Below are 24,387 nucleotides of genomic sequence, written 5' to 3' on the forward strand. Positions count from 1 at the left end.
GAAAGGCTGGGTGTGTGCTGTCTGTGCACGTGGAGGGGAACGGGCACAGAGGGCGGGGCCTGCTGCTCTTGCTGTCGCTCCTCCGTGGGAACGAGCCTCCTCGGATACCTCAGATAGCCCACCTACTGGGCACGGAGGACGCCTGCAGGGAGGCCAGGCTTCCTCTAGTTCCTGCCCTCTTACTGGGCTGTGGATGGCTCTTGGTGACGTTCCTTCTAAGAAGCCTGCTCTGTCTATGCCCACTTTGGGTCCCTTGCCCCTTCTGGATGACCAACACGCTCCCCTCCCCTGGAAAATGAGAGGACGTGAGACAAGCCCCAATGGACACTTTCCGCTTCAAAGGTCCACGTCTCAGATAGGCCGTGCTGTTTCTGGAAGGCACCCAGCAACCTCCTGGGTCCTTGGGCACAGGGAAAACACGGCTCCTCTGGCCATTTGGGGAGGCTGGCAACAGTATCGCTGGGTGGGTGGGTGTGTGGGTGTGGGTGGGGGCTCGTATATCAGTTTGCAGGGAAGTCTCCTTAAGAGGTTTGAATGGCTGCAAACCAAACAGGGCTTTACCTGAGACGCCGTCTGAGATTGGTGGAGGAAACTCTGAGCATAATAAATGAACGTGTTCTGTTTTTAAAAGAAGATCTGGGGCCTGTGGGGTGGTTGCAACAGGGGCAACGATGATGGCTGCGACGAAAACCATTCTAAGATCCAAGACAGGTTTCCTGGCTGGTCATCAAAATACCTCCCCCTCTTTTTTTTTTTTTTTTTTTTTTTTTTGCTTTTGTTATTGTCATCATCATCATCATTTTCTTTTTCCTTTTTAAAGATTTTATTTTTAGTAATCTCTACACCCAACATGGGGCTTGAACTCACGACCGGAGATCAAGCGTCTCAGCTCTTCTGACCAAGCCAGTCAGGCGCTCCCCGACACCACCTGCAACTTTTTGTTGTTGTTGTGAGCTTCTTTTTTAAGACAAGAAAACTGTGAGGCCTGGAGAGGCCCGTTTCCTCCAAGCCCTCTCTAGCTGCTGAGGACACCCCGGGAGCCAGGCCCCAGGCTGCCTGCCACCAAGTTCTTTCCCTGGGGCCTGTCAGAGTCACACCCGGGCCCAGATCCACACCAGCGCTCACGCTGGCCTGCAACCGGGCAGGTTGTTTGGCGGGGTGGGTAGGAGCTGGCTGCCAAATGTGAAAGCGAGATAGAAACAAGCAAAAGATCCAATGAGACAAAACAACCAACAAAATGCAAAACCAACAAACACCAAAAAAGAACCCCAACCACCCCTCTATGACTTCTAGCAGGCTGGAAGCCATGGTCATGCTTCTGCCTCTGGACGCCGCCCAGCTGGGCCTACTGGTTTTTCCAGGGATGTAGCCACCCACCCCTGCAGAGTGAACTTGAACTTTCCGTTCAGGAGAGAGCCAGGAGCTGGGGGCTCCTGTCCACACAGCGCACCCCCTCCCACACCCCGCAATGCATAAAGAGTGCGCCAGGCTCTACCTTTCTTTCTTGAAAGTGGGTGAACAGTACCGAGGGAGATGTTTAGGGTAAACATCTTTTGCATGCTTTGGGTCCAAAGAACTTTTAAGAAACGATTTTTTTGAACAATTACAGATGTTAAAATAGAACACCTGAAATACAGATTAACACGAAGTAAAAAATAAAATTGACCCACAGTTCTTAGGCTTATTCAGAATTACGCTCTTACTGGAGGGCACAGTTTCTCTCTCTCACCAGGTGGCTTTCACTGTATTTTCTTTCTTTTCTTTATTTCCAGTCAACATTTGATAAATGCCCCCGGTGTGTGAAGAAGTAATAAAGTTTATAGCTTTTCTTGGTCTTTTGGAGAAAGCAGAACCGCCAGATTTAGTTCCACAGCAAATCCAAAGCAAATATCATCCACATGGGGGCCCCTGAGGGCAACCACTGCCTCCAAGACTGGTCCTGTGCACCTTTCTGGCCATCCCAAGTGTCTACACAGACAACCGAGAAGAAGATCCGAGAGAAACCCCTCAACCTCGTACCAGCTGTGCTCGTCTGAGGGTTCCCAAGCGGGAATTCCAACCTGAATTTGTAGGAAAGGTGGTCGTAGCCCCTGATCATGGAATCAACCAGGCGACCAACTAAGACCCAAGCACGGAACGGGGCAGACAGCACTCATGGTCCTGCCCCACATCGGCCTTGACCTACTGCGAGGTTTTCATCCCTGTGGTTGTCCGACTTCCCTACGGAGAAGCTTCTGTGGAACCCAGGGCTGGTTCAGCCCGTCAGCCTGATAAGACCCTTGAGAACGAATGGGCTGTCGTGTTTGGAATAAGGCATCCTGTCTTCTTTGGGCCAGGAGGACCCCTCCTGCTGAGCACTGAGCTGAGAGAGAGAGAGCTCTCGTCTGGCCCGGAAATAAGAGAACCCGTTTTCCCTGGCATTTTTAAGTTGCGGGGGGGGGCAGGTCCTGCTGGCAGGTAAAGCCCGTGTTCCCCTTACAACGAAACGGACCTGCTTAATGATAAGAACACAGCACTGCTCGGTCATAGAATGTGACCCAGATCTAATCATGAGCCAGGCTCGAAGGACACAGACACGTACCTGAAAGTCTCCTGTAAGGCTTGTTGTTGTTTTTGGTGCCATTTTGGTGCTTCTTGTCTATTGTGGCAGACAGAATTCCTTTGCCATTTAGGATCTTCTCTGGGGAAGGTGGCACTGACTTGGACATCAAGACTGGCTTAATTAAAGGTGGGGTGGAGACAGCAGAGGATGACACGGAGCAGGAGGTGACCGCGGTAGTGGTTGCAGAGTTCATTTTGACATTGGCACCATCTGCCTTCACTAGGTTAGGGATTTTCTCTAAACTGACTACAGGAACCGGAACGCTGAAAAATAAATGAACAAACACACACAATTGCCTTCTTTGATACACGCGGTCCGCTGAGAAGCGACACGCGCTTCTCATCATCAGAACACTTCCTTATCACTTATTTATACTGCTCTCAGAAGCGAGCAGCAGGATTCCCGTGTGGACGGGAGGGAGATCTGTGCCTTGGAAAGGACCGACAGGGGGTTCAAGGCTGGCACAGTGCCAGGGCCGGCTCAGAGCTGACTGAGTCCCTCCGGCACCGGGTTGTCCCCGTAGATCCTGCAGCTCCCCCCTCTCTGCCGGCGGTCTCTGAGACAGCACCTTGGGCAGAACAAGGTGCCTGCTGGGAAGCTCAGGGAGAGACGCTGTTTGTCCCCTGAAGACGGCGTGCTACCATGCCACTTGCTGAATCACGTCCCTTCCCCCTGCTGCTCGCTGGCCTCCCACCTCGGCGATCAGGCCTGACATCTGCTTGGCTCGGGAGCGCTGACAGGCTCACACCACACGGAGGCATGGCGGCAGGCCAGCGCGCCATGCCACATGCTGCTGGAGGACTCCTGGAGCACTCCTCTCCTGGGGATGGGCTCAGACGGAGTGAGGCACCGTGTAACATTATTGAATATTCCATTTTAGGCAGCTAGTTATGTAAATAGGCAATTCTCAAGGCTGGCAGGTGAGAGGATGAATTTTAAGAAGACAGAGCACAAAGGTGCATGTTTGCTCTTCAAAATCTGTCACCTCAGCTCCACTTTCCTACGATTTCTCCTGTAATGGATACGCATTTGGTTTCTGTGCATTTAATGCTGGAGAACCCTGTATCTGGGGGGGCCATGGAGGAGTCTGTCTCAGGGTCTTAAAAGATGAGATGGGATGAATATGCTCTCCTTTGGTTCCTGAACTAGATTCCCTTTCCTCCTCGCAGGAGGGCAGAACGCTAACACTTCAGCCCCCCGATCATCTCTGAGCTGAGTGGAGCCGACTTAGCTATCTGAATGCCGAATGATCTAGAATATAGCTTATATACGCCTGCAGACAATGTAGGGCATGGAAGAGAGGCTGGTTTTTGTGGGGGAGGAGTCTTATCTGTCCACATGGCTGGTGAGCTCTTCCTTCTCTATGATTTATTCACAGATCATTTTTTTGGTCAATTTGTTCATGAACTCATTTCAGCAACCCCTCAGCCCTTGCCGCTTTGCTTACTCTGAAACCCGATCACAGATGTTATTCATAGGTCTTTGCCAGGGAGAAGGGGCACCTGGTGGTGAAGCGGATTGTAGCTGGACGTCCCCGACTTTGCCCTGGGACCACGTGCTTTCTTGGCCCGGGGAAGGCCGGTGTGGGACTTCAAGCCCCGTGTGAGGGGAAACTGGAACGGCGGGTTTTAGTAATACACCAAGTTCCGCCTTTGATCAGTGTCTCAGTCACGGAGGTACAGTTGGACTGCTGCAACTTTCTATTTAATGGCGATTCTCAGAACACTCACATAGGGCTGAAGAACGGCACAGGTAGCCCTTGAAGTCAGCACACTGAGAAGCTGTAAAGATACTACCTGGTGAAATTAGTGTTGCATTCCTGAGTTTTTCCGAATGGTAAAATAATAATAATAATAATAAAACCACGGGATATGGAATTCTTCTAGGCTTCCTTCACTCAATTTTTTTTTTAAAGATTTTATTTATTTATTTGAGAGACGGAGATCACAAGTAGGCAGAGAAGCAGGCAGAGAGGAGGAAGCAGGCTCCCTGCTGAGCAGAGAGACCCATGCCGGGCTCGATCCCAGGACCCTGGGATCATGACCTGAGCCGAAGACAGAGGCTTTAACCCACTGAGCCACCCAGGTGCCCCCCTTCACTCAATTTTAAGAGACACTAACACTAATCAGGGTCTTGAAGAGCCGTTCCCACACTTGTTCACAGCAGCACAATTCAAATACTATCCACTGGCGGATGATTGGATAAACAAAATGTGGGCTAGCCATACAACGGAATATTAGCCTTATAAAGGAAGGAAATTCTGGCACACAGATGAACATTGAGAACATTACGCTAAGTGAAATAAGCCAGTCAGAAAAAGACAAATACTATAGAATTCCACTTACATGAGGTGCTTCGAGGGGTCAAATTCTGAGACAGGAAGTAGAAAGGTGGTTGCAAGGGCTGGGGGAGGGGAAAACAGGGAGCTTTTGGTCTGCGTGTGTGAAGCTGCAGTTTTGTAAGATGAAAAGAGTTCTGGAGATTGGTTGTAGGATACCGTGAATGTATTTAACACTGCTGCACTATGTATTAAGAATGGTTAGGATGGTCAGGTTTTTTTCTTTCTTTTTTGAAAAAATTCAATTCAATTAATTTATTAAAGATCTATTTTATTTATTTATTTATTTATTTATTTAAAGATTTTATTTATTTGACAGAGAGAGAGCACAAGCAGGGGGAGAAGCAGGGGGAGAGGCAGAGGGAGAGGGAGAAGCAGGCCGGACGTGGGACTCTATCCCAGGACTCTAGGATCATGACCTGAGCCAAGGGCAGTGGCTCAACCAACTGAGCCACCCAGGTGCCCCAAAAGATCTATTTATTTTAGAGAGAGAGAGAGCACGCAGGAGTGTGGGGGGGAGGGGCAGAGGGAGGGAATCTCAAGCAGACTCCCCACTGAGTGTGGAGCCAGACACAGGACTCGATCCCACAACCTGTGAGAGCATGACCCAAGATGGACATTCAACCCACTGAGCCACCAGGCAGCACCCCCTCCTTTTTTAGAGTGTGTGTGTGCATGTGTGAGTGCACAGTGGGGTGGAGGGTATGGCGGAGGAGCAGAGGGAGAGGGAGAGAGACAGTCTCAAGCAGACTCCCGCCGAGTGCAGAGCCTGACGCAGGGCTCAATCTCGCGACCCTGAGATCGTGACCGGGAGCCAAAATCAAGAGTCGGACGCTTAACTGACTGAGTCACCCAGGCGCCCGGATGGTAAATTTTCTTATGTGTGTATTTTGCCACAATTAGAAATACAATCTAACTCCCTAGTCCCCAAATCCATGCAATTTAAATTATACATCAATATCCTGACTTTAAAAATACTCATTACAAGAGCTGCTTAAAAAGCTCTTGTTGATTTAGTCACCTTGGTTCTGATCTGTTGTTTGTTTTTTTGTTTTGTTTTTTTTTTAAGGAAGGAAGTTCAACTTCAAATGTTGATGGAATTCCAGGTAGGGAGATTCTCCTGCGCCTGAGCGGCCTTCTCGGAGGTACCTTGTTGTGAAGCCCAGTAAATTCAGGACAAGAAACTAGGACCCTTGGGTTTTAAGGCCAGCTCCTGTCCCATGAGCTGGTAGGAGAAAAGCGAAGGCCTCCAGTCTCTGTGAAAAATGGCCGGGGCCCATGTTCTCCTGATTTGCAACTGTCTCCGCTATATAACAAGTGTGCTTCATTCCTACCCGGTACTGCCAACGCTTCCAGAACTCCAGCTGGACTGCAATCCCAGCGTCCATGGGCAGGATATGGAACTGGAGCCCATCACATACTAGACGAGAAGCCTAATGTGAAGTTCTCTGGATTGAATTTTCTTGCGTTGGATTGGAAGGTGTTAGGGGAAAAAAGTCTGATCAAGAGTGTTTCAGTGGGTTCCACAGACCGGGTGAGTAGGAGGGACTCAGCTGCTGAGTAAGTGCCTCTGTTACCAGCCGGGCTGGGGGGGGGGGGGGCTCCATCTTGGCAGCGGGAAGAGGATAGGAGACTCTAGTTGTTTTGGGTGAGAATTTCGAGGGTGTCCAGTAACTAATGGAGAACGGCTGTATATAGAATGAAGGTGGAAAGGGACTCTTGGGGGGCTCAGTTGGTTAAGTGTCTGCCTTCGGCTCAAGTCATGATCCCGGCGTCCTGAGACTGGGTCCCGCAATGGGCTCCTTGTTCAGTGGGGAGTCTGCTTCTCCCTCCGCCTGCCACTCCCCCTGCTTGTGCCACCCCCACAAATAAATTTAAAAAAATTTTTAAAGATATTTTACTTTATTTATTGGACAGAGAGAGACACAGCGAGAGAGGGAACACAAGCAGGGGAGTGGGAGAGGGAGAAACAGGCTTCCTGCAGAGCAGGGAACCCGATGCGGTGCTCAATCCCAGGACCCTGGAATCATGACCTGAGCCGAAGGCAGATGCTTAACAACTGAGCCACCCAGGCACTTCAATAAATAAAATCTTTTAAAAAAATGAAGGAGGAAAACCTGGAACCTGACCTGGATACTTTTTTTTTTTTTTAAGATTTTATTTTTTAAGTAATCTCTGTACCCAATGTGGGGCTTGAACTCACAACCCCAAGATCAAGAGTTACATGGGCTTCTGACTGAGCCCACCAGGCAGCCCTGACCTGGATACTTTTATCTTTGGTGTCCCTTCTGCCCCGCTTTTGGGCTTACCTGCTAAGGTAACCTGCCTCTGGTCTGAGCTGAGACGGTACTTCTGCTGGGAGGTAAAAGAAGACAGGGAAGCAGGCATCTCGGTGATGGTGGGAAGGATCAAACCCATCCCCAAAAGAAATGAGAATCAGAGACAGGCAGAGAGAGGTGAAAAGCCTTCCCATTTGCCCTTGCCAACCTCATTCCCCAGGATAAATGTTAGCCGTCCGTCCAGTGAAATATTTAGTCTCTTTTCTTCACCACAGTTGACAACAGCCCTCAGATCCGAAGCTGATGAACAAAGGAGGAAATGATGGCAAGATGGTGCCACCTGATTTGGAAAAACCAATCCCAGAGACTCTATCTTTTTCCAGCTATGAGCTCAGGCAGGTGTGGAGAGCCCCCGCCGCTGCTTCCGGGGCATGCCGATCCCCACTGGTGTCTACACTCCAGGGCATGGGAGTGTGGCTGTCTGGAAGCCTTCTGTGGCAACTGCTTCCTGCTTTCTCCCACCGTCCCCTCTCTCCCTGCTCCCCCTTCCCCTCCCATCACCCCTGGCCAGGAGAGCGTCCCAGCCCCGGGCAGTGGACCCCGAAAAACAGATTTAATTTCTTTCCACTGGTAAGAAGCCAGAAGATGCTGACCCCTGCTTTCATGGTGCGGGCATCTCCCCTGCGTGGAATCCGGGTAACTCAAACACCTCCGTGTGCTGTTGGCGCTGGGAGGAGTGGGGAGCTGGCAACACCCGGATGACTAAGCAGATTCGTTACTCTGCGTGCTTAGGTGATCCACAAGCCTGGCAGTGACCCCTGAGGTCCCGTCCTTGCGGTCTGGAGAGGTGCACGCACGCGCCCCCCGGAGTCTCCCAATTCGGCACACAGGTCACCTTGCTGTTGGCCTTTCTCAGCGAAGCCGTGTCTGAAAGGGAGAGAGGAGTCCACGCTCGGCCCCGGTTGCTTTCATAATCCTGTTTTATTCCCTGGGATGAACTCTTTCCGGGAGTCCAGGGTGGCAGCTTGTTTCCCTGCTGTGTCGAATACCCTGGGAGTCGTCTGCTCCCAGTGACCGCGGTCCCTCTGTCTCTGGTCCTGGGAAGGGATCCCAAAGCTGAGAACAGTCTTCCCTTGTCCTCCTTGCTCTGTGGGGACTGGTCTACCTTGCTGCATTTGGGCTGTTTGGCTGCCACGTCCTCTTCCCGGTGCCTGTCTGAATTGATCATTTTGGACCAAGGAGGGTGCTCTGGCTCTAAAAAAAATGCTTCTTGTGGCACCGAGTGGGCTCCTCTCGCTGCCCAGTGACGTTTGCAAATGAGCAGAAGTGGAGTGTCTTACAGCGCTGTTCCAAGGGCTGCCCCTGTCTCTCGGGCCCAGAGCTCTCCGGCCGCTCCCCATGCTTGGGGATCATGATTTCTTCTTTTTTTTTTTTTTTTTTAAAGATTTTATTTATTTATTTGACAGACAGAGATCAGAAGGAGGCAGAGAGGCAGGCAGAGAGAGAGGAAGGGAAGCAGGCTCCCTGCTGAGCAGAAAGCCCGAGGTGGGGCTCAATCCCAGGACCCCGGGGATTGTGACCTGAGCCCAAGGCAGAGGCTTACCCCACTGAGTCACCCAGGCGGCCCATGATTTATTCTTTCATCATCAACGGATAAGTCTTAAAAGAACGGTTCAGAAAACCTTTGGGCCTGCAGAAATTGGTGCCAGCCCAGCTCCATTTATCAGCGCGGGGCAAAGATGGATTTGACAGGCAGGAGCCTGCAGACATACGGTATTTGTGCTGTGGGTTACATGTCTGGTGGAGAGTTCTCAGTGGTCTGATTTCTTCCCACCCATTCTTTTGACAAAGGCCCCTGTGCCTGTCCTCCTGGCCTAGCAGAATTTCAAGGATCTTCGATTTACTGCACCCCACCCAGTCTCCTGCCTTGTAAGGTGACGGCACTGAAGTCATCCCAGGTGAGAGGGGATCTGCTCTATTTTATTTTATTTTATTTTTTAAATTTTAAAAGATTTTATTCCTTTATTTGTCAGAGAGAGGGCACAAGCAGGGGGAGCAGCAGGCAGAGCAGGCAGAAGGAGAAGTAGGCTTCCTGCTGAGCAGGGAGCCCGATGTGGGACTCGATCCCAGCACCCTGGGATCATGGCCTGAGCTGAAGGCAGACGCTGAACCAACTGAGCCACCGAGGTGTCCCGATCTGCTCTATTTTAAAAGACGCTCAGAGAAGGAATTCTATTTGGTTCTCTTGGGTGATTTTGGGGGGCTGCTATCAAGACATTTTTTACATCACATTTAAATTCTTTTTTAAGGGGCTCCCGGGTGGCTCAGTGGGTTAAGCCTCTGCCTTCGGCTCAGGTAGTGATCCCAGGGTCCTGGGATAGAGCCCCGCATCAGGCTCTCTGCTCGGCAGGGAGCCTGCTTCATTCTCTCTCTCTCTCTCTCTGCCTGCCTCTCTGCCTACTTCTGATCTCTGTCTGTCAAATAAATAAATAAAATCTTAAAAAAAATAAATTCTTTTTTTTAAAAAAAATTTTATTTATTTATTTGACACAGAGGATGAGCACAAGTAGGCAGAGCGGCAGGCAGAAGGAGAACGAGAAGCAGGCTCCCCGCTGAGCAGGGAGCCCAACTCGGGGCTCAATCCCAGAACCCTGGGATCATGACCTGAGCCGAAGGCAGATGCTTCATTGACTCAGCCACCCAGGGGACCCCACATTTAAATTCTTTAAGTAGAGAAAATCCCTGGGATGTTCCTGAAGGCCGAGAGTCAGGCAATCGCTACGGATCTGCCTAAGTAAGAGAGCTACAAAGTCCTCCCAGGTATAGCGCATAGAGGAGGTACGGCAGAAATCCCGATGAACGAATAAATGGTTTTTTTGTTTTTGTTTTTCATTCTAAATCTGGGAAAAGATTGGGGAAACTTTCAGAAAGCCAATCTGTAAACACCTTAAGCAAACAGAAAACAGGGTAATCAGCCACAGGGCACAGTCAATAAAAAACCAGCCAGATTAATCTAATATTATTTGGTGGCTGAGTGTCAGGTCTGGCGGTCAGAGAGAAGGCACGGTGTCTAACCTTTCCTGGCCTTTTGCACGACTTTGGATTTGCTCCCACAGAACCCACCCTCAGTAAACTGGGAAAATGTGGTCAGACCACACAGCCACTGGGGGTGAGCGGCCCTGGCGACAGAGCAAAGACCAGCTAGCGGCCACTTGTGCCAGCCCCGGGCAGCACCCCGAGCAGAGCTCACAGGGGCCCCTCGCCCGTCAGGAAGGTGAAAGCATTTTCATCCGTTACTTGGATGATGGGCCGACACCTCGTCCGTCAACCGGGGGGAAGAGACGATCAACCACTGTGAAGAATGATGTGGGACGCTCCCTTAAGCCCGTTAGGAATGGGGGAGAGATGAACAAGCTGGCGTTGATGAATTGGAAAAGTGGCCGGAGGCAAATGAAATAAAATCAGCGAGCACAAGTAGGGCCGACTCCAAGGGCTGTGCCTTGTCGCTGCTAGAGGGTGTCTCCAGATAGTGGAGGATGATGGTTAGGAATGCAGGCTTCAAGTCAGATGAACCCAGATCTGGATCCTGCTTTTTCTACTGCTGGTTTCATAAGGGTAGGCCATCCCACCTCCCGATTCTGGGATCTCCGTGACCCCCTGAGGACTTTTGAGAGAATTAGAAGAAGGGACAGCCTCTTGAGGGGCAAACCCACTCAGGCATAGGAGGCTGCCCTGCCTACCTTATCTCAGGACTTCACCACTCTAGGCCTCAGTTTCCCTATCAGTACCAGTTTCCCTATCAGTGAGATGAAGATGATGATGGAGATTTGAAGGGATTACATGAGATTTTCATATGAAGTACACAGTAGAATGGTGGGCGCATGGTTGGCTTTCAATAAATTGGAGAGAAAACAAAAAGGGGAGAGAGGATCTTGCTGTCCCCTCTCCTGACTGACCCTCCTTCTCTTCTGGGGTATACATCAGGGGTGCAACTCATCAGAAATGTACCCCCTTTGCCCTTCTGGTCCCACCACAGAGGGAGGGGGGTATACAAGGTAGGGAGAGGCAGGGGCAGCAGAGGCTGGGAGCTGGTGGACCTTCCATATTCACCCAGAGTGGAGGACCACTTCACTGCAGTGAAGAGGAAAACCAAAGCCAGGGAAGACGTCTTCCCCACTGCTTCTCCATCCCTGGTCTTGCATGCACGGTCCAAGCCCGGACTAACAGCCCGGCTCCCGTCTGGAGAACACATTCTGGTGGAAGAGAGAGCAGAAACTCCAGCCTCCTCCTCCTTAATGCAAACACGCTGTGCTGTGACCCCAAATTATGTTAGGCAATGGGGGGGGGGTCCTTCTGGCTCTACAGTGTGTTTTCTGGAGGAATAACTGCATGGGCCCCTTTCTAAGCTGCTCCAGATTTCCTGGAAATGGGAGGCCCCAGTACCAGCCTCCGCTAGTCTCTCCAGCACTTCTGTTAATTAGGGCTTCCCAGGGCAAGGAGCTAGAGGGTGGTCTCCAAACCTACTGGGAGATCAACAGGCACTCAACGACACTCTGGGGTATCACGATACCCTAAAACTGTGGGAAAAATCGACAAGCCAGAGGAAAGGAGGACAGAGAAGGAAAAAAACAGTCCTGGCACAGTAGGGTACGCATGCTGGACAGGGTGTCTCTGGGGTGCACTTGGGACCAGCTTGCCAGCAATGGCACGGCCTTGGGCAGCGCTGCCAGGAGGGGTTTGGCACAAACCTGGGCCAAACCAATGGCCCCTAAAATGAACACTCAGTGAAATTCACATCAATGCATAAAGGGTGTCAGAGCCTTGGAGGGCAGGATGTGTGATGTCAGACGCCAGGAAGCAAGTGGATTCTAGAGGGAGCAACGGGTGCAGAGTGGAACAGACAGACCCCCGGGGCAGCCCAGGGACAGGCTCAGCTTCGGAGCAGCAAGCAGGTGCACTCCCCTCTGCAGCCACCAGAGGTCAGAGACTCCCGCTCCTGGAGCTGCTCCTACCCTCCCCGAGCCAAAGCAGCCCAGACATTTATAGTCTCTTTCAAGCCCAGGAGCCATCACTGGCTGGGCTGGCCAGGGGGAGGGAAGAGGAGTCCCACAGAACAGTCTCTGTCCCCCTGCCAGCAGAGGCCGGGGGCAGAGCCCTGACCTCAGGTCTCAGCCTCTGCTTTCAGGGAGCTTGTCCTGAGCGGAAGAGGGGACGAGGAAATGGCATAGCATCCCTGGCCACCTGTGGGGGTCCCAGCCTCTGCTCCCCAGCTTCCTTCAGAGACCAAGAGCCCCAGGGGGCATCTTCCCTCACAGGAGGTTGTCATTCACCCTGCTCTTTCCTTCTCCACCCTGAGCCCCCCACCCAACTGTTTCTACCCAGAACACTGAACACACTTCGTTGAAACCCTTGAGCGTTACAGTCTTCACAGGACCTACAGCACACGTGGGAAACTCTTCATCCCAAATTTAATAGGCTTTGTCTTTCTAAAAAACCCGAATGTGAACAACATCACCAACAAGTTAGAGACCTTGGGTCTTGCACGACATTCAGTCACTCACGGGATCTACCTGCCCCTGCCTCGTCTGTCCTCCTCCCTCCCCGGAGCCTGGAGGAAAATCCCACCACCAGCATTGCTGCTCTGCCCCCTGGCTCTCCCCTGCCTCTACTTGGCTACCAGGCACACTGGTAGCCACGTCTGACTCTGCTGTTCCAGGTGTGGCCGGCTCCCCACGACCCAGCCCAGTCCACCACAGCTCCTGCCCTGGGGAACCCTCTGCAGAACCACTGCTCCCTGGACACGCTGCGACGAGCATGGCCTGGCTCTGGGCCTTTACGTGGGCTGGGTGGTGCCTTCTTCGGGTGTGCCCTCCTCCCTTCTCTGGGGGACACTCCTCCATCTCCCCGGATCTGGGGGGAGTGTTTTCTTCTCTCGCAGGTTGGTCTTTCCGGGGTGGTCCTTCCGGGGTGTTTGGGCCACATTCATCATGTCAAATGTCAAGGTCTCAGTTCTGTGTTTGTGGCCTGACCAGAAAATGAGCTGCTGCCTGAGGACAAGGACCTTGACCGAGTGTACGCATTGCTCTGGAGTGACCCCAGGGACAGATGCATTATTGGGCGCTTCGGAAGGGCGCAAGACATGGTCGATGAATGAATGATTGTTCTCAGTAAAGGTGAAGTCACGATAAAAACCAAACCAGAGCTCCACCAGAACAAATAAATGCTTTAGGTAAGGACCAGCCCACAGCTCTCTCTCCCCGGTGCCAGAGAGACGATGACGGTTGGGTGGGTGGGGGGGCTTGTCAATCCTCCCCCTGGTCTCTTACTCCTCTCACTGTCCCTTGACACTGCCACATGCCGGCCAGGAGGCTATGCCTTCACACGGAATATCGTGCCTCACCCTCAGGCCCGCTGGGTACTTAAGGGGCCTGGGGCTTAAAAAGGTTGTCCCAGGGCCCTCATTCAGCAAAGAGAAGGGCAGCCATGGGGCTTGACTTCGGGCAGCTCTAAGGACGGCGCCCTTGATCTTGGCACTGGCGGTGAGAAGTCTGGGGGTGGGGTTCTGGCTCTGGCCAGTCTCTTCATCAGGGTGCGCCTGCTTCCTCCTCTCATCACTGAGCAGGCGAGAGGCTCAAAGGGGTGGGGCTACAAGGTGCGGCACAACACTCCGTCACACTGTTCTCTCCCTTCTCCAGCTCTCCAGACCTCTGGTTTCCTCCCCTGGACTCTGGTCCCTATTTCTGAGCCCTTCTGTGACTTGACAAGGTCAGCTGAGTCTAATACACAAGGAGCTGTCCATTGTCCTTATCTCGATCATCTGGAAACCATGCAGCCCTTGAGATGTTTCGGTTCCTATGCCTGCCTGTCCTGGAAAGGACACCATCCCCTCCCTATCCCCCCCCCCCCCACCATGCTCGAATATTCTGGCCCCTCCTTCCCAATCTCTCACCAGCTATCCTTTCCACTCACTCCTTCCTTCCAGTAACCTCCACCGTCTTACTTTTCTCCATCCTGCCGTTCTCCTCTCTGACCCTCTGTCGCACTCCTCCTCCCTTGCCACCCAAACCCGCACCACTGGGGGTAAAACTGGCCTCCGAACGTTCCCCCCACCATCTCTTGTGTGAGGGGCTGGATGTGGACGTGGGATCTAGGGAGGGACTTCTGTGCAAGGCCTTACTGACGACGTCTCAGCTCCCTCCTGACTCCGTCAAGTGCGCGCCAGGACACAGGCACAGACACAGACGGGCCAGCGGTACGGGAAGCACCGAACCTTCCCCTTCTTGCCAGAGTGCAAAGGGTTTCTCCTTTTTATCATCCCAGAACCACAGTTCTCCCTCCCTAGCTCTTGTAACTGGGACAGGGACAACGATTCCATGATGGGAACTGGCACTCTGCCTTCTCATCAAGGACCCGAAAGGTAGGCTATTTATACCCGTCATTTCCTTTCACATCAGAAAAATCTCCTTGAGGTAGAAGGAGCCGCTCTGTGTCACGGACTACTTCATTCATTCATGCATCATTCATTCATGCGGATGTCTGGTATCTCCCAGCCTGAGTGGGAGCCCCGAGATGAGTCCCTATGTCCTCTGGGAGCCATGAGTAACAAGCCGTGGTCTTGCCCCCACTTCATGCCAACACCAGGCAAGACCAGACAAGCCAGCGTCATTTCTCCCGGGGTGGGGCCCGGCCTCTCAGCTATCCCCCCGTCTCCATAGGACACTGGGAAGGGCTTCAAGAGCACGTGTACTCCCCAAACCCCCAAATCCCCACCACTCTGGGAGGACCTGCCTCCCATTCTAGGCGTTCTAGGCGTCCAAAGTAGACCTGCCTAAGGGAGGGCAGTGACCCCAGCACCCCCACCTCACTGTCAGGCACGCACAGGAGGCCGGGGAGCCTGCCGATTTTTCTCTTGCTCTGGCTCATTCTCTTTCTGGGGTGGCAGGCTCATCTCTTGCATTTTTAATAGCTGGGCATCTTCAGCATTCATCACATACACGAAGATTGATCAGGCCCCAAAGGAGGCAACAAGCCACAGGAGGAGGGAAGCCTCACCCTGCTCCCGCCCACAGGTGTAAATGTCCCTGCGGCTCCCTTCCTGACCCGGGTGGCCAGAGGGATAGCAGAAGGGAAAGTCAGATGGGCCGACCTGGCCCCCTAGGCAGGGTGGCCCCCTAGGCAGGGCGAGTCCCCTGGCTGACAGGGGGCTCAGAAGTAAAGGCTGCAATGTTTGTCAAATAAATAAAATAATAAAATCTTTAAGAAAAGGGGGGGGAGCGCCGGGGTGGCTCAGTGGGTTAGGCCTCTGCTTTCAGCTCAGGTCATGATCTCAGGGTCCTGGGATCGAGCCCCGCATCGGGCTCTCTGTTCCGCGGAGAGCCTGCTTCCTCCTCTCTCTCCCTGCCTACTTGTGATCTCTGTCTGTCAAATAAATAAATAAAATCTTAAATTAAAAAAAAAAAAGAAGTAAAGGCTGCAATGTTCATTTTAGCTCAAAAGAGCCAAAGAGCCATAATTCCCCCCTGACTTCCACCTAGGGACAGAATCATTTTGCCACCATCCCTCGGCCTTTCTGGGCTCTGTGGACACCGAGAGGGTGAGATGACACAGTATTCCCCCACAGCTGGCCCCCTGAGGGCAGGGCATTGGTGGAGGGGGGCTCTGGGTGATGCTGAACGGGGGGGCTCTGATGGCTGTGAGTGGTGGCGTAGGGACGCCCTTTTTCTCCCTTTCTTCTAATGCAGAGTTATTTTTTAACCTCCCAGCCATGGGAGGGAGAAAACAACACACCCGCAGGCCCTTTAACCTTGAGTGAGATGCCAGGAGGTCAGCCTGAACTCAGGAGTGGTGTTTTTTATTGCCGTACATGGGGATTTGAGCTATTTGCAAAAGGGCGCCCCTCAACTCCTGTTAAGTCTAATCTAAAGGCCATGCTCCAGCACCTGCACGCAAGACTTCTGCTTTCCTGACCTTTAGGGGCTGCGGCAGAACTCCTTCGGGGCAGGGGATCCTTGGCACGGCCTGCCTGCGTCCGCCAGGCCCATTCTCACCTCACACCTAGCGGCAGCTGGCTAACCTAGGCAGGACAAACGTGCCTTCACTCTGAAATCTGTCAGCTCCTGCGGGGAGCATGATGTCACAGAGATGCCAGAAGCCACTTTCACGCACCTGTGAATCAAGGAACCAGAGGGCCCCACCCAGGGTCGCCTGGCCTAGGTGCCCAGATCTGTGCGATGCAGCAACCACTAGCCGTTTGTGGCTAGTGAGCACTTAAAAAAAAAAAAAAGATTTTATTTATTTGTGAGAGAGAGAAAGAGAGCACAAGCAGGGGGAACGGCAGAGGCAGAGGAGGAAGCAGGCTCCCTGCTGAGCAAGGAGCCCGACGTGGGGATCGATCCCAGGACCCTGGGATCATGAGCTAAGCGGAAGGCAGATAAGTAACCCACTGAGCCACCCAGGCATCCCATTATAGAGCACTTTAAAAAGGGCTGAGGAACTGGGGCGCCTGGGTGGCTCAGTGGTTTAAGCTGCTGCCTTCAGCTCAGGTCATGATCTCAGGGTCCTGGGATCGAGTCCCGCATCGGGCTCTCTGCTTGGCAGGGAGCCTGCTTCCTCCTCTCTCTCTCTCTCTGCCTGCCTCTCTCCCTACTTGTGATCTCTATCTGTCAAATAAATAAATAAATAAAATCTTAAAAAAAAAAAAGGGCTGAGGAACTGAATTTTAAATTTTATTCAATCTGAGGAACTTGATTCAGTTATTAGAAAATGCTTCAGTGTGTTTGGAACAACCTGGGTATGAGAATTCATATTTTATAATCTCTAGTTGTTTACGAAATCTAAATATAGGGTTAAGTATTTATGAGGAAAACGCACTGTCCAAATTGACATGTGCGTTAAGTGTAAAATACAGGCTCTCAAAGACTTGGTAGGGGAAAAAAAAAGAATGAAAATGATCCCACTGATATGTTAAAATTAGAAGATTGTGGATACATTAGGATAAATAAAATACATTGTTAAAAATTGTGATCTTTTGGGGTGCCTGGGTGGCTCAGTGGGTTAAGCCTCTGCCTTCGGCTCAGGTCATGATCTCAGGGTCCTGGGATCGAGTCCCACATCGGGCTCTCGACTCAGCAGGGAGCCTGCTTCCTCCTCTCTGTCTCAAAAAAATAAAATCTTTAAAAAAAAAATTGTGATCTTTTCACTTTCTCCAGCGTGGCTACTAGAACGTTTACTACTACACGAGTGTCGCACATTATACTTCCACTGGAGAATGCCAGTCCAAACAGTTGTAGGTAAAAGCTTAACTGTCTCCAAGAACAGAAATCTTACAAACCCTTTCAATGGTCAGATCAATTTCATTCAATTCAACAAATATTTACCGACAAGGGGACCACGCTGGCCGAGTGTGAGGCCTGGCAATTACTATGGAGCAGAAGGAGTGGCGGGAGGTCTAACCTGGGGCAGACCCCGGACAGAGTCACAGGAAAGGAAGACATGAAGTGCCAGGGGAATTAAAAGATGTCAGTGCATCGGGGGCCCGCGGGGAGGAAGGGGGTGAGGCACGGGGTTCACGGAGAAGGTGGCCTGGCAGACAGGCTGTGAGGGCACTGAGGATCTGGACGAGGAAAGAAGGGCCAGGGTGCCATGGGAAGAATCTCAGCTTAGTAGTCCTTCCCTCCTCAGACCCTCTTCCCTCGCACACCCTCCACCCCCTCACCGTCCCTGGCCCTTGACCCCTGCTCCTCTCAAGCCACACAAGCTTCAAGCCACACACAAGATGGAGGACCCATCTGTACCTCCAGTCTCCATGCCTGTGTCTACACTGATGACTCCATCTACACTACACTACACTACACTGATGACTACACTGAATGGGCTCCATTCCCAGCCCATGCCACTCTCCTGACCTCTGGGTCCCCACATCCAACGCCACCAACCGGACATCTCTATGTGGATGTCTTAGTGCATTTCGCTTGGTCGCCATTCGTGCACAAGTCTTTCGGTGCCATTTTCCCAACAGCCACCTGCTTACTTTGCTTCTCTGTGTCACATTTTGGTAATTCTTGCAGTAGTTCAAACTTTTCATTATTATGATGCTTGTTACGGGTGATCTTTGCTGTGACTATTGTAATCATTGCTTCGGGGCGCCGCGAACCGCATCCATATAAGACCACATCGCATAAGACCACAGATGCAGCTGAGCAACAAGCGTATTCTGACGGCTCCCCTGACCAGCCGTTCTCAGCCGTTCTCGGGCTCTCTCCCTCTCCTCGGGCCTCCCCGATTCCCCGAGACACAACAGTCTTGAGATCAGCCCAGTGAATAACCCCACAACAGCCTGTAAGTGTTCAAGGGGAAAAAAGAGGCACTCGTCTCTCACTTTAAACCAAAAGCTAGAAATTTTTAGCGTAGCAAGGAAGGCATGTTGAAAGCCGAGACAGGCCAAAAGCTTGCACCGGACAGCCAAGCTGGGAATGCAAAGGAAAAATTCCTGAAGGAAATTAAAAGTGCTACTCCAGAGAACACATGAATGATAAGAAAGCCAAATAGCCTTACTGCTGATAAATGGAGAACGTTTTAGGGGTCATGGATATGGCCAGTGATATGGACAGAAGATCAAACCAGCCACAACTCTCCCTTAAGCCAAAGCCTAATCCAGAGCAAGGCCCTAACTCTTCAATTCCCTGAAGGCTGAGAGAGGAGACGAAGTGAGAGAAGAAAAGTCTGAAGCGAGCAGAGGTTGGTTCATGAGGTTTAAGGAAAGAAGGCGTCTCTAGAATGTAAGAGAGCAAGGTGAAGCAGAAGGTGCTGATGGAGAAGCTACAGCAAGTTTTTCCAGAAGATCCAGCTGAGATCATGAATGAACGCGGCTGCACTGAACAAGAGGTTTTCAATGTAGGGGAAACAGCCTCCTACTGGAAGAAGATGCCATCTTCTGGGCCTTTCATGACTACAGACAGGTCAATGCCTAGCTTTAAAGCTTCAAAGGACAGGCCAGCTCTCTTGATAGGCAGCTGGGGACTTTAGGTTCTACCTAATGCTCATTTACGAGGCCAAAAATCCTGGGGCCCTTAAGAATGACACTAAATCAACTCTGTCTGGAGCTCTCTAAATGAAACACCAAAGCCCGCCTGACACCGCATCTGTGTACAACATGGTTTATTGAATCTTTTCAGCCCATTGTGGAGACCAAACCTCTCAGAAAAGAAAAGAAAGAAAAAAAAAAGATTCCTTTTAAAATACAACTGCTAGGGGCGCCTGGGTGGCTCAGTGGGTTAAAGCCTCTGCCTTGCGTTTGGGTCATGATCCCAGGGTCCTGGGATGGAGCCCCACATCGGGCTCTTTGCTCAGCAGGGAGCTTGCTTCTTCCTCTCTCTCTCTCTCTCTCTCTCTGCCTGCCTTTCTGCCAACTTGTGATCTCTGTCTGTCAAATAAATGAATAAAATCTTAAAAAAATATAAAGTTAAAAAAGAAATACAACTGCTCATGGACAATGAACTTGGTCACTCAAGAACTCCAATGGAGATGGACACCGTGATTTGTGTTGTTCTCATGCCTGCAAACACGGCGTCTGGTTCTGCAGCCCGTGGACCAGGGAAGCACCATGAGTTTCAAGTCTTACTACTGGAGAAATACCTTTCACTTAAGGCTGTAACTGCCCCCTATTGTGATTCCTCTGAGGGGTCTGGACCAAATGAACTAAAAATCTTCTGGGAAGGATTCACCATTCTAGATGCCATGAAGAGGGGCTCGAGGCTCCGGTGGAAAAAGTAGCTACGGGAGGGTGGAAACAGCCAGAGAATTAGGGTCAGAAGTGCAGTCTGAAGATGTGGCTGAATGTTAACGATCTCGTGCTAGAACTTGAACGGAGGAGCCAGGAAAGTGGTTTCCGGAGATGGAATCTACTCCTGGAGAAGATGCTGTGAAGACCGTGGAAATGACGATAGCAAAGGATTGAGATACGACAGAAACCCGGTGGGTAAAGCAGTGTTTGAGAGGATGGTCTCGGTGTTGAAAGGAGTTCTGGCGACTGGGGGTAAAATGCTCTTGAGCAGCACTGTGCGCTACAGAGAAATCCCTCTTGAAAGGAAAAGTCAACCAATGTTGCAAATGTCTTGTTGTCTTACTTTAAAAACTTGTCACAGCCACCCCCAGCTCCAGCAACCGCCACCCCCATCAGTCAGCAGCCGTCCACACGAGCAAGACCTTCTACCAGCAAAACCGTTACGACTCCCCGAACGCCCAGATGACGGTGAGCACTTTTCATAGCAATGAAGTAGTTTTATGGACTTATGTATTTATTTACTTGAGAGAGAGAGACAAATAGCGAGCAGGGAGGGGAGGGAGAAGCAGGCTCCCCACTGAGCAGGGAGCTGGATGCGGGGCTTGATCCCAGGACCCTGGGATCATGACCTGAGCCCAAGAAAGATGGTTAACCGACTGAACCACCCAGGCACACCACAATAAAGTATTTTATTAAAAACTTTAAATAAATAAATAAAATAAAGGGGCTCCTGGGCAGCTCAGTCAGTTAAGCCTCTGCCTTCGGCTCAGGTCATGATCCCAGGGTCCTGGGATCGAGCCCCACATCGGGCTCCCTGCTTGACGGGAAGCCTGCTTCCCCCTCTCCCACTCTCCCTGCTTGTGTTCTCTCTCTTGCTGTATTCTTCTCTGTCAAATAAATAAATAAATAAAATCTTTAAAAATACGTATATACATACATAAGGTGGATACACTGTTTCTTAAAGACAATGCTGTTGCACACTTAACAGACTACAGTGTAGTGTATACGTAACTTGTATATACACCAGGAAACCCAAAATTCATAGGACTTGCTTTACCGCGCTATGCACTTTATCGCGGTGGTCTGGACAGGAACCGGCACATCTCTGAGGTGTCTGGACTGCACACGCATGGACTTCCCAGTTTAATCCCGCCTTTCCTTCCCACCCTAAACCCTGGCCCTTCCTATCTTCCTCACGAGACAGCAGCAGGACCAGTCAGCCCGCTATCCAGGCCTGGGAGGACAGCGGCATCCTGCTCTTTTCATGTACTCCAAGCCCTGCTTGCAACGAGTGCTGAGGTCCTGTGGCGGTTTTCTGCCCAGTGTTTCCCCTACCTGACCCCTTCTGCACATGCCCGCGACCGCTGCCTGTGTGCAGAATGTCCCCGCACCTCACCGGGGATATTCAAAGCAACCGCACTGTTCTTGGGCTTTCCAAGTGGCCCCTCAAGCCATCCTTCACACGGCAGGCAGGGGGCTCGACCACCACGGAAAGCTGCTGTAGTGGGGGGCGCGGGAGGGGCAGAGGGAGGGAGAATCCCAAACAGGCTCCATGCTCAACACAGAGCCCCACGCAGGCTCGACCTTACTACCCTGAGATCGTGACCTGAGCCAAAATCAGGAGTCGGAGGCTTAACCGCCTGAGCCGCCCAGGCGCCCCGGGAAGCTGATCCTTTTTTTAGGAGCTCCGTGCAGCCTAACAGAAGTCTAAATCCCTGAACTTAGCACACAGAGTGGAACTTCATAATATGGCCCTGCCCACCTACCCAGGTTCACCTGCCCCCTCTCCCCACATGCAGATACCCCTGTGCAGTCCATTCCCTTTGCCTGGGACCCTCTTTCCATTTTCTTAAAAAAATTCCAAAATACCCAAAGCATGTTGGTAAAATAGATAAAACATTCACCATCTGAATCTAGTTTTCTTTTTCTAGATGATTCCTATTTATCCTTCAAATTCAGCTCTAGGGTGACCCCTTCTGAAAAACCCTTCCTGAGTCCTCAGACTGGGGTAGGTGCCCATCTTTTGTTCTACCAATATCTTGGTTCTTAACACATTGTACTCTGTGTTAGCATCTGTCTCTTTTTATTACAGACTCCTTAAGAGAGTCTGTGTCTTTTTTTTTTTAAGATTTTATTTATTTGAGAGAGAGGGAGCATGCACAAGAGCACATAAGCTGGGGTGGGGGGAGTGGCAGAGGAAGAGGGAGAAGCAGACTCCCCATTGAACTCGGAGCCTGACACGGGGCTCAATCCCAGGACCCTGAGATCATGACCTAAGCTGAAGGCAGATACTTAATGACTGAGCTACCCAGGCAGTCTGAGAGTCTTTGTCTTATTTAATTTTGCATCCCTAAGGCTACAGTGTACAGTTGTACAGGTTATGCACTGCACCAGGATTTCTGCTTGAGGAAGTGAGTAGGGGACGAAGACCGTTAGCCAACAGTGCACTCTGGGACAGGGCTGTATCCAAGCTTTTTCTATTTGCACAAAGATGCCAAAGAGGACATAAGGGGCCCCCATATATACCTTGTATATAGGCCTTGTTACAGAACTGGCACATAGTATTATAGTAGGTACTTATTAAATGTTTTTTTTTTTTTTTTAAAGATTTTATTTATTTATTTGACAGAGAGAGATCACAAGTAGGCAGAGAGGCAGGCAGAGAGAGAGGAGGAAGCAGGCTCCCTGTGGAGCAGAGAGCCCGATGCGGGGCTCGATCCCAGGACCCTGAGATCATGACCTGAGCCGAAGGCAGCGGCTTAATCCACTGAGCCACCCAGGCGCCCCTAGTACTTATTAAATGTTAAATTGAGTAAAGACAGATGGATATGCTAGACAGGTACCAAAGAAAGACACGGTGGGGAAGCTTGGGACCAGTTTGTAGAGGGTCTAACCCTTAGTCCAGAAGGCAATGAGGAAGCTTTGAAAATTTTGAGATGACTGTGACTTAGACTTGCATACTACTCAGGCTTGAAGAGGAGACTCAGAGAAGTGAAGTGACTTGTTCAAGGTCACACAGAACATTCCTGGCTGAGCCCAGACTTGAACTGGCTTCTCTCGCCTCCAACTCCATGCTGGCTCTTTCACACTGCTCTCCAGGGAAGCCTGCCAGAACCAAGGCAGAGTCCTCTGAGTCTCCAAGAAAAGTTTTCCCAGCCTTCCCGACATACTCCTGGCAATGGAGGGTTAGGGGCCGATAGCTGGTAGAGGCCAGGGAGAAAGCCTCCTGCATTGCCCGCCCCTCGTCAGTCTTCAGGTTTGCCTCCTTGAAGGTGGGCAATCACCAGCCAGGTCTCCGTTCTTCACACAAGACGAGTGCTCTAGTGTCTGGAGCCTCTTATTCCCCAAGAAGGATTTCCCTCCTTGCAATCCTTCTGGCTGCTCTTCTGTGGGCCCTGGCCAATGTTCTCGGAGACTTCCAGAACCACCCTGCTTGGGCTGATGGGCCTGGCCCACAGCGGTCTTCATGAGGGCATGTGGCGTTGGTCTGAATGGAGCGTGGGGCCTGATCTAACCCAGGGGTCTCCTTGAGGAGACGTCTTGGAGCATATCTCATGCCGCTGGGATGTCTATCATCTGTGGTCCGTTGTGTTCATATTATGATCTTCCGTGACCCCCGATTCTCCTTCTGGCTCCTTCCTCCCAGGCCCCTGGTCCAGCTCTCTCTGGTGGTTTCTCAGTACTCTAGACTCTGAAGAAAGGACTTTATCCTTTTCCATTTTCAACTTCATTTCTCTAGTTTTGCAGAGAGATTTGACTTCCCAACCTTTGTCACCAGTTAGAGGAGCTCTGTCCTTTGGCGCAGATGACAATGAGGATGGTAACATTATCCTCACCGTTATATCAAATGTGTGTTCCTCTCCAGACACTGCACTTGCTGCCTTCATAAAAATTAGCTCACTAGACCCTCACAGCAATTCCACGGGGTAGAGCTCTCAGTAGCCCCATTTTACAGATGAGGAAAACTGAGGCATACTGGATCGAGCAACTTGCCCAGGGTCACCCAGCTGAGATCTGTACGGGGGCAGTGATGGCCAGAGCGTGCATGTGCTTACATCGAGACACCTGAGGCTGCTGAGGTCATGGATACAAGGGAGCCTCTCACTCCGGAGCAATTGGGTCCAGGGGCCACCCACCGTCACTCTCAGGCTGGGCCTTCCCTAACCTGCTCCATCCTCCTACAGGATGGCCCCGGGATCCTAACAAGCAGAGAGAACAAAGCCTGCCCACGAGGCCCACCTGGATGACAGGTAACTCCCCCCCTTGACAGCTGTGTCTAAACCTTTCCACTCTATCACAAGAGGCTCTCTAATTGATCTGGCATAATTCGCTCTTTACAAAGTCATCATAATTTCCAGTGAGCGGTGACAAACTAATTGATGGATGA

General features: G+C 51.3%; 1 protein-coding gene across 11 annotated transcripts in view; it reads right to left on the reverse strand.

The window, feature by feature from the left end:
- Positions 1–24,387, reverse strand: part of ATXN7L1 (ataxin 7 like 1) — a 238,767-nt gene that overhangs the window by 30,560 nt on the left and 183,820 nt on the right. For all 11 annotated transcript variants that reach the window (XM_046020554.1, XM_046020553.1, XM_046020549.1 and 8 more), the window contains one exon: positions 2,582–2,865. In XM_046020554.1, coding sequence (XP_045876510.1) covers positions 2,582–2,865 — 284 coding nt within the window. The remainder of the gene's footprint in view (positions 1–2,581; positions 2,866–24,387) is intronic.

The sequence above is a fragment of the Meles meles genome, chromosome 10 (genome assembly GCF_922984935.1).
Source record: "Meles meles chromosome 10, mMelMel3.1 paternal haplotype, whole genome shotgun sequence".
In the NCBI taxonomy this organism is placed as follows: domain Eukaryota; kingdom Metazoa; phylum Chordata; class Mammalia; order Carnivora; family Mustelidae; genus Meles; species Meles meles.